General features: G+C 41.4%; 1 protein-coding gene across 1 annotated transcript in view; it reads left to right on the top strand.

Annotated features, from left to right (window-relative positions):
* Positions 1-10,755, top strand: part of tspan14 (tetraspanin 14) — a 37,303-nt gene that overhangs the window by 25,166 nt on the left and 1,382 nt on the right. Inside the window, exons 5-8 of the mRNA XM_014012014.1 lie at positions 3,097-3,267; positions 3,998-4,123; positions 4,214-4,264; positions 9,890-10,003. Coding sequence (XP_013867468.1) covers positions 3,097-3,267; positions 3,998-4,123; positions 4,214-4,264; positions 9,890-10,003 — 462 coding nt within the window. The remainder of the gene's footprint in view (positions 1-3,096; positions 3,268-3,997; positions 4,124-4,213; positions 4,265-9,889; positions 10,004-10,755) is intronic.

Below are 10,755 nucleotides of genomic sequence, written 5' to 3'. Positions count from 1 at the left end.
TCTATGGGGTATTGTGAAGAAGAACAATTCATTTGAAATATATGAGTTTGTATGTAATGTATGAATATAATATACAAGTTTCACTTTTTAAATGGAATTACTGAAATAAATCTACTTTTTCATGATATTCTAATTTTATGACCAGCACCTGTATATCAGCTTCACCCATGAAACAAATTTAGGACCGAAGTTAAACATCTCCAAGGTCTTAAAAAGGTAGTTCCACTCCACCTGGTCAAACGCTTTCTCGGCGTCCAGCGTGGGGTCAGAACTTTTGAGGTCTTTTCTAACAGCCCCCACTGGTTTGCTGTTAAAATGGCTGGCAGGATGTTGTTTTCTTCAAATGAGTAGGCATGCAGAGACCGTTTCTGATGAATGAGTCTGTCAACCATGTACTTGGTGCTGCTCCATCTTGTCTGGACATCCTGCTGAAGACGTTTTGGTGGGATGTTCAGTTTTATTTAGATGTCTTCAAGGCTTGAATAAGCCTTGGGGGAATGTTTAAAGTGGCCCACTATTTTTCTCCCATTGGCTAGAGCATCACTTACAGCTCGCTGTCACAACACACCTTCATGGACCACAGGCTGAAGGCTGTGAGCAAAACATCCTAAGCTTGGCACTTGCAGCAGATCCATAGCCTTTTTCATGTTAGCAGCATTGTCTCTTAAAACAACATGGACCTTTGTTTTGTCGATCTTCCAGTCACGCAGCATCTCCTCCATGGCGTTCATGATGGCATTAGCTGTGTGTGAACCTCTGAACTCGCATGCGTGTAACACTGCTCTCCACAATGTAAATTCAGCATCTATCCAGTGCGCAGTCAGACTTAATAAGGACAGCAGACGGTGGTCTGAGCTCCAAATGTCCGTGGTGAAGCTAACAGCATTAGCTTTCTCCACACGGGTGGCAATGCACTTTTGAACTTCTTTATGCATCTGCGGTATAGTTTTGTCTACAATATAGTGGAGGCTAGGCATAATGTAGCGAGGCTCGAGGTGCTCAATTAGCCGTTTAAACCCGACATTACTCACCACCGACAGGGCCTGGTCATCGAGCACAATAAACTGTGCTAGCTTCTCTGTTATGGCTAATGCCTTTTTACCATCCCGGGGCAATTTGTCACGCTTTGCAAATGTTTCGGACAGTGTTGGTTGTTCAAAGGAGCCAGAACTTTGTTTCTTCGCCTCCGTGGCCTTGCGAAAACCCTCATGCTGTATTTTGTGATGCTGCTTCAAATGCGCAAAGAGGTTTGTTGTATTAAATTTCCCCTGCTCTGTCCCACCACGGAGAACTTGCGCGTTACATGTTTTGCACTTGGCAGCAACGTCTTTTTCAGATTTGACCGAAAAATACTGCCACACCGCTGACATCACTGCTCTTCCTTGCTACTTTCTTGTTAGCCCACTGGCTGCTCTGCTGTTGTGTTAGCCTGCTGCTCTGCTGTTGTGATCACATGGGGTCTGCACGCTGGTTCGAAGCGCTGCTGGATAGAGAAGCTGGAGCGGAGTCATTGGACTGCTGGATTGAACTGCTTATATCGGAGCGCTTATATCGGACATTTTTTATGCAGGCCGATAAAATCCGATACTCGTTTTTTGGCTGATATCGGACCGATATCCGATATCAATATCGGAACGGGACACCCCTACTTTTATTGTCTGTTGGATGTTTATAATTGTGAGAATGTTTATAAACATTCTCGTTATTAAGATTATTTTCTTGGTGTTCTGCCTTTTTAGCTATTCTAGCTAATTTTAGGGGGGTTTTTTTTTTCAGCTCAATTCAACGTTTTTGTATTTTTAAGAGTTACTGTTTTGAGCAGTTGAATTTTTTTGTTTTATTTTTTGATTTCTGTTGTTTGAAATAAATAGTTTTTGAAAATAGGAGCAGATATTATAAGATCTTTTTCTTCTTCTGCTACCTTTCTTTTTATTTGACTTGTATTGTTTTGTTGTATGTAAATGTGTTTTGTTTTTGTTTTTAAATGAAATTAATAAAAAAAAACTTGAAAAATTTTAACTCTCCTGAGTTTAAAAAAAAAGGGCAGAGGGTAGCCTCTGCCCTTTTTTTTACTCCGTAACCCTATGCTCTATTCTCTATGCAAAGGTTTTTGTTGGAACCTCATAATGTGTCCTCCGAGGACGTAGCATGAGATGTTCTTTTTTTTTATTCCTCACCTATCCTAATGTTGGCAACTCATTTTTCTAATGCAAAGAATGCAGCACCTTCATATGGCTGCAGCCTCTGGCACCTCTTTAAAAGGTCTGACCTGCCGATTCCGATTTTGGCCGATACAGATTTTTTTAAATAGCTGACACTGTCAGATGTTATAAATCCACAATACAACTTCAATGTTCAAATGTTATTTTACTGAAATACTTTGAACAATACCCTTGAAACAGTACAAACTTGTTTTAATTGGACATTTGGTAGTATCACAGCAGAGTAAAAGAGGACAGTGGCTGATTTTCAGACCTTTGTGGAGGTAAATGGTAAATCGACTGTACTTGTATAGCGCCTTTCTACCCAACCAGGATACTCAAAGTTCTTCACACTACAATCTGTGTCCTCATTTACCCATTCACACAGCACTCTACTAGATCTCCTACAAAGCTAACATGAACAATCATCTATGGAGACTAATCAGTGCCAATCACATTCATACACTGATCGGACACACATCAGAGACATTGGGGTGAAGTGTCTTGCCCAAGGACACAACAACTGAGACAGCTGGATGGGGGATCAAACCAGCGACCTACCGGTTCCAGGACAACTCCCCTTAACCACTCTGCCACAGCCGCCCCAAGGTAGAAAAGCCAATTTTTTCCGCAGATGTTCTCCATCAATCTTATCTAAGGATCAGCCGATCTCCAATCTCCCAAACATAAGGAAATCGTTGTGCACCCCTACTTTCAATTCCATTTAAAAATTCAATTTTTAAAAGAAAACTAATGCACAACTGTCCAGGAAAAGCACCCTCCACTTCAACATGATAAGTTATTTTCCTCAGACTCTGCATAGGGTTCTGGAACCTTTGGACTAGCACAGCAGCAGAATTGGATCTAAACGAAGCATTAATTAAACATCCCTCAGTTTTCAGGTGTCATCGGCTTGATCTTCTTTCTGGAGCTGACTGCGGCGATCCTAGCTGTGGTATTCCAGAGTCAGGTCCGAGCGTGGATCAATGAGTTCTTCCTGCAGAACATCAAGGCATATAGAGACGACATTGACCTGCAGAATCTCATTGATTCCCTGCAGACAATGGTAATAATCTGTCAGGCAGCTGAGACTGTTCTGTTCTTCTCAAGTAGGGGTCTCTGTAGAACATGTTGTCCTGTGGGCGGAGACGGCCCTGCTCGTAAGTGGCGGAAATCTTGATGTGGGCGGAGACGGCCCAAGGGACGTGATTGGTCGGATTGACGGTGGGGTTTGAGGAGGCTGGAGGCAGCGAGGAGTAGCTTGGTCGAGTCGGGCAACATGTTTTTTAAGATTAATTTTAGTCATAACTTGAGAAACGAAAGTGCTAGCTGCATGAAATTTGAAAGTTGTACGTGTGAAGGGATGTGTAATGATATAGCTCGGTCAAAACATCCCTAACCAGCCTGTAAAAATATATTGATTTTTAGTGATCTTTTTACAGGCTGGTTAGGGATGTTTTAACCAGGCCATATTGTTACACATCCCTTTACATGTGCGACGTTCAAATTTCTTGCAGCTAGCTCTTTCCTATCTCAAGTTATGACTAAAATTAATCTTAAAAAACATGTTGCTTCCTGCCCGACTCGACCAACCTACTCCCCGCTGCCTCCCGCCTCCTCAAACCCCACCATCAATCTGACCACTCACGTCTCTTGGGCCGTCTCCACCCACATCAAGACCTCCACCAATCACGTCTCTTGGGCCGTCTCCACCCACAGGACAATATGTTCTGCAGAGACCTCCTTCTCGTTCTTATGACAGAGCCTTTAACAAAGTGTTGGTTCTCTCTGAACAGAACCACTGCTGCGGTGCTCAGGAGCCAGATGACTGGAATCTGAACGTTTACTTCAGGTGTAATGAAACTCACCGCAGCAGAGAGAGATGTGGTGTTCCCTTTTCCTGCTGCATATCTGATCCTGCTGTGAGTCAACCATTGACCCATATTGATCTGTGATATGAGATGTTGATCAGAACAGTTCATGAGTAAACCTGGTTCTGGTTTCCCTTTCAGGAATCTGTGGTGAACACTCAGTGTGGCTACGATGTGAGACTGAATCAACCGGTGAGCTCTTTTCCTTTGGTTTGTTCACCTAATAGTGTCAGTTGTTCTGATAGGAACTTTGTTCCTGTGACCATGTTAATGATATCCAGTGTTCTGATAAGAACTTAAACTCTTCAGAATTTTAGAATATATTTCATAATTTTATTTATTTGCGCTATATATATATAAATCCTGTGCAGAAGAGGTAAGAAGACCCTAGGGTCTTATTAAACCAGCTCTATGACATGACAGAATCAACAGAGCACAAGAACAAAAAAGTCAGCACATGACAAATGTGTACAAATTAAATCAGATACAATTTGAAATCAACGTAATTTTTAATTTTTTTTAAGAATGAATGTCACTGGTGGTATGTTGTTCGAAAGTGAGGGTCCTCTGTACTTGAGTGTACTTTGCTTTGTTGTTATTCTTCATAATGGTAAATAGAAGTTGTGACAGTAGCTACGTTTACATTGACATAAGTAATCGGATTAAACGGTCGTCCTGAATAAAAATGCGTCATGTATACAGCCCGTTCGGATTATCCTGATCCGAATGAGCTCGACCCGAATTAATTTTTAATCCGAATAAGAGGGGTGGGTTATGCCGATTGATAATCGGAATGACGTGCATGTAAACACTTAATCGGATCATCTTATTCTGATTGCGGAAAACTGACCTGAGTGCGCAGGTCTTCTGACTTTATCCATCCGGTTCTGCTCTTTAGAGGAGGTGGGGCAGTTGCGCTGCGCCACGCGGAACTTTTCCTCCACACTCTCTTAACAGATGAAAAAGGAGACAAACAGCAGACGTTGCTTTGCAAAAAAWAAAAAWAAAAAACACGTAYTGCTKCATCTGCAGCTCAACCGAGGAGGAACGATGTCTCTACCATTATTAAAAGCTGACTGACGTGTCCGTCCTGAGTGCACAGAAGAGCTTTGTTTACGTTTGTAACACGGAAGCAGAGCTGAAAGTTTACAACACTGCGCATGTCCGGACTTTTATTCTGAATGAAAGTCTGGTGCATGTAAACACTTGCCATGATCGGATTGTGTCCATGTAAACAGTACATTCGGATTATTTAATCCGAATACATTTCAATCCGATCAAAACATTTTGTGCATGTAAACATACCTTTAGAGGCACGTGGTGGAATCGTCTTTCAGCACTAAAAATAAACTGATTGATTTTACCCATGTCAAATAAAGCATATTTTTAAGATGTTAGTCGTTGTTTTAATGATTTTCATTGTCGTTGCATGACTAGTAATGACCCAGTGATTTATCATGATTCCTAATGAAAGTTTGTGTTTTGTAATTGGTTTAAATGATAATTCAATAATGTTCAACGGTAAAGTGACACTTTAGTTCTAATAAATTAGCAGTTACCAAAAAATAAAACCATTTTACACTTTATTGAAAAATATTTACAAAAATTCTAATAGAAGTATTTTTTTTAAATAGGAAAAAATTTTAAACACAGCAAGACAGTATTCATAATTAATAGCCTCAAGGGAATAAATCCCCTGTATTATCCATGAAGATCTGGAAAGCAGTGGACCCCATGTAATAAATAAATTACTCCCCGACGTCTGCTCCTTCTCTTCAGCCTTTTTTTTGATACCGCACATTAGACTACGGGTTGGGTTTTGCCAGCCCAGGACCCAAAATGTTTTCAATGCATTCCAATCCAGCCTCCATTCTTCACCAACAGTAAATAAAAATGCACCCAGAAAACAAAAAATGCCTAATTACATATTCCTGTCCAATTCACAGAGATGCCTATTCGCATTGGATTAGTATTATCAGAGGATCTCTGAATTCAGCAAAATAGGTTAGGCAATTTGCAGGGGAATTTTTACTTTACAAATTACTGACGCATGGTAAATAGACTGTACTTGTATGGCACCTTTCTACCCAACCAGGACACTCAAAGTGCTTCACACTACAATCTGTGTCCTCATTTACCCATTCACACAGCACTTTCTCAGATCTCCTATAAAGCTAACATGTGCAATCAACTATGGAGGCTAAGCAGTGCCAGTCACATTCATACACTGATGGGACACATCAGAGGCATTGGGGTGAAGTATCTTGCCCTAGGACACAACTGAAACAGCAGGATGGGTGATCGAACCGGCGACCTTCCGGTTCCAGGACAACTCCCCTAACCACTCTGCCACAGCCGCCCCATGGCATTAACAACACAGACAATCTCTGTAATTATTACAAATAGCATGGGGTCCCTAGGTAAAACTAATTCCGTCAGAATAGGGCTTAAGAATAATAATTTAAAAAAACACAGATTTCAGGAGGCATTGTCATGCCCTGCAGTGCTCTGGCTCGCTCAATCAATCCAATCAATAAATCAGTCAGTCAATAAATCACTCAACCAATCAATCAATCAATCAAATTTATTTGATACATAGCAAGAGGAAGGAGGTGTTTTCCCGGGAGGTGAACACCTCCCGGGAAAACCCTCAGCGTTTCCTGGACTGAGTGAAGCTGACCCCCCACTCACAGAGAAAGAAAAAAGGCGGCGGTGTCAGTCAGACAGCATGACCCGCCCTGCTCTGTTCTGATTGGGTAAAACTTTGACTCTGGTTCTCTTTATTGGGTGAAAGAACCGTCAGTTTAATCACTAGATGGCTTTAACAAGTTTTTTTTCCCCGTTCGTTTTTACAATGACGAGCACCTGCTACTTTTTTCTTGGTTGTCCACCGGACAACTGGGAGGCGGGATTTGGTTGTCCAAAACGAAAATAGGTTGTCTTGGACAACCTAAACAACTTTATGTCGACCCCTGAATAGAGATGTTCATGAAACCTAAATTTAGAGCATTTTTGAAAGAACGGTGCACCTCAATCCAAGGAGTGAGATTGTGGAATAATTTGGAAGATGATGTTAAAAGAGCCACATCAATGTACATGTTTAAGAGAATGATAAAGTCTAGATCGTTTTAAAAAATGAAATGGGGCAGCTGTGGCAGAGTGGTTAGGGGAGTCGTCCTGAAATTGGAAGGTCGCTGGTTCGATCCCCCGTCCAGATGTCTCAGTTGTTGTGTCCTTGGGCAAGACACTTCACCCCTAATTGCCTCTGATGTGTGTCCCATCAGTGTATAAATGTGATTGGCACTGACTAGTCTCCATAGTTATTGTATATGTTAGCTTTGTAGAGACCTAATAGAGTGCTGTGTGAATGGGTAAATGAGGACACAGATTGTAGTGTAAAGCACTTTGAGTGTCCTGGATGGATAGAAAAGCACTATATATGTACAGTCCATTTACCATTTAATATGTAGCCATTCAATTTGTTGTTCTAGAAAGATTCAATGTTTTGTTTTGTTAACTGAAGATTATTATAGTTTGAATTTATACTTGAGGAAAAAGGAGCAGATATAAGATTTTTTTTCTTCTCTCTGCTGCCTTTATTTTCATTTTATTTGTATTTTCTTTTTTTATTTACATAGAATTTTGTTTTTTATGGAATGAATAAAGTTTGAAATGGAATTGAATTGAAACTGTAAACTATTAGATTTCACGTAACTAATATTGTACTGTACACATCTTTCTTTATCAGAAGGCTCCAGTGTGTTAAAGGCTCATGCATATTCCCTCCAAACTGCCGAAATGTGTTTGGATTGTCGCAGTTTCTTGACGAAAATTGCATCAGTCTGTTCGCATTGTTGATATTTCGGCAGATTCTGACACAACCCGCGGTCGAACTTTTTACCCCCCTCCACATAAGAACACATAAGAACTTTTTTGTGTGATTGTTCAGAATTTCGTGGGAGTGTTTGGGCTGAAAGTGCTCAGACGCTGCATTTTGCTTCAACTACTCTCTTAAAAAAAAAGGTGACTCGCTTCCAGAGCCGACTGTTGAACCAGGAAGCAGCGGTTTTTAAAGAGAGTCAAACGTTTAAAAACTCATGGGTGGAGACAAAATGGGCATTGTGCATGGTGGACTCTGATAAAAACTTTGGAATTTTAACCGCAACAGATTTGTGGGTAAATGACATCGGGTGATAAGTCTCTGACATTTTCTTCTGCACTGTGAACTCCAGCGGGAGAAATCCCCCTGCAGTGACGAATGCTGCAGCGGGAGGGGTTTTGCCAGGAGGATGAAGGTATGTGCGAAAACGAAGGCCGAAAAACCATGCAACTGCGCATCGACTGTTCGGCTTCGGGGGGAGTATGCAGGAGCCTTTAACCTCTTCACTGCCTGTTGCTATATCTTTTGCAAGATGGTATGCTTGAGCACCTGAGAGCTTGTACAAGTTCTTAGTGATGCTCCAGACAAGTTCTTTGCATGCCATGATGTGCTTCTCTGATCATGCAGCAGTGCAGTTCCCTCTGGCAGAATGGAGACCCTCTACAACAAGAGAGCCAGAACTTTTTCCCCGAGAGTGCCAAAATGAAAATATATCCGAGGGCTACAGGCCAAATGCAATATAATACACAAAATGCTAACATTTTTTAAGTAAAGTACATTTATATTTTCATGATTAAGCTAGCAGGCAGTGTGGTGGCCCATGATTTTTTATTTTTTCCCCATAGATATAGTTTGAGGTACGCTCAGACACCAAATGCTCATGGGACATTTCATAAATTGCTATTTGTGGTCTTATAAAGTGTGCAAATCTACATGTGTACTCTAATCTAAATGTGTACTGTAGTTACTTGTTTTGCATATGTAATTTTAATATAATACAAAGATAAAGGTAGCACCATGAGTAAAGATTATCTGCACTACTACCAGTCATTCCATCCATTGGCCCAAATGACTGTTAGGCCAATGGATGGAATGACTAAATGAAAATACAGTGTTTCTACATGAAATGACAGATTGCAAATTAATAACCAGGGCAACTGCTGGTGGGCCAAATCAAATGGCTTGGTGGGCCAGTTTTTGCCCACAGGCCCCACTTTGGGCACCTCCGCTCTACAAGATCTGATCAGCCTCCTCCGGACACCCACCAGCTGTCGTCCTGGTTGCAGTCATGTCACACCACCTGGCCTTGGCCTCTTGGACTGTGGTTCTGTAATCACTGGATCAACCTACTCATCTGGCAGTGATGAAAGGTGATCTCAAAACGAACCCCCAAAATTTGTTACGGGTCCCAAGATGGTACCACAGCAATAAAAACAGCCCACCTGTAAACAGGCAAATAAAGACAGAGATGACAGGTTGGTTGCTGGTGATCAGCTCCTCATCTGAAGGCAGAGCGGAGGCCCGCCGCCTTAGTGGAACAGATGCAACGGTCTGATTCACTCACTCACAAGCACTAGTCCATCTCAGGGCAATAGCAATCCAACATTACTTATCCAATAAAACAATCATGAGAAAAAAAAACAATGAACACACTTATGTGGTCACCTTATATTTTTGGGGTGCGCCACAAGTATCTGGTTTGGGAACCTCAAGGTGTTGTCTTTGCAGATGATGTGGTTCTGTTGGCATCTTCAGGCCATGATTTCAGCGTGTCCTGTGGCAAGCAGTTTGTAGCAAAGCCTTAAGTAGCTAGGTGCAGTTTGATGTCTAGATTTTCCTGCTGGACCTGCAGCTGACCCTGGAAAAGTGGAAGATCGGGGATGGATGGACTTTGTGTGAAATGCTAAAATTCTCTAATAACCTGTGTTTTCTTATAGCTGGAGTGGGAAAGTCTAATCTACACCAAAGGTTGCATTGCGGCATTGGAGGAGTGGTTACCTAAAAACCTATACACAGTGGCCGTTGTGTTCGTAGTCATCTCTCTGCTGCAGGTAACAAACTCTCACCTGAAGGTTCATGATACAGTCACGATAATAAAACCATTTGAAATTTAAAGGGATCCATGATTAGTTGTAACATTAGACTTTATTTGATAATCATTTATTTTAACTGTAAAATAAAGACTGTAAAATGCTGTAGGCTGTTTAGCTTTGTAAATTTTTTAAAATATATTTTAACACAGACGGAGCCATTTTATTTACACGCAAAGCATTCTGGGTAAATGATGAAATGGATAGGTCCTCGGTGTGAGCAAGCTATATCCACCCTGAAGGTTAATCTTGGACAATATCTGACGATCGACTTTTAAATGAAACCAGAGAGCGTTGACAGGAGAAGGTAGAAATGACTCAACCTTCAACTGAAAATGTGGATGGAGGACAACAGAGCTGCTTCATGGAAGAACCTCAGCTTAGCCTGTTAGCTTTAGTGCCGATGCTATATTGCCTTATATGTATTAGCTCGGTGCTAGCGTAACAAACTAACAAGCTGAACTGAGGTCCTCCATCCATATTTTCAGTTACAGCTGAGTCATTTTTGCGTTCCCCTCTCATGTGGATGGAGGACCTCAGTGACAAGAGGAGAATGTGTAGCGCTGAGCTAATACATATATATGGTGATAGAGTCGGGACTAACGCTAAAGCTAACAGGCTAAGCTGAGGTTCTTCTTCCATGAAGCAGCTCTGTTGTCCTCCATCCATATTTTCAGTTACAAGCCGAGTCATTTTTGCATTCCCCTCTGTCA

This window comes from Austrofundulus limnaeus, unplaced genomic scaffold (assembly GCF_001266775.1).
Source record: "Austrofundulus limnaeus strain Quisiro unplaced genomic scaffold, Austrofundulus_limnaeus-1.0 Scaffold87, whole genome shotgun sequence".
Lineage (NCBI taxonomy): Eukaryota > Metazoa > Chordata > Actinopteri > Cyprinodontiformes > Rivulidae > Austrofundulus > Austrofundulus limnaeus.
The sequence above is the reverse complement of the archived record's forward strand: the minus strand, read 5'-3'. Positions and strand labels throughout refer to the sequence as shown.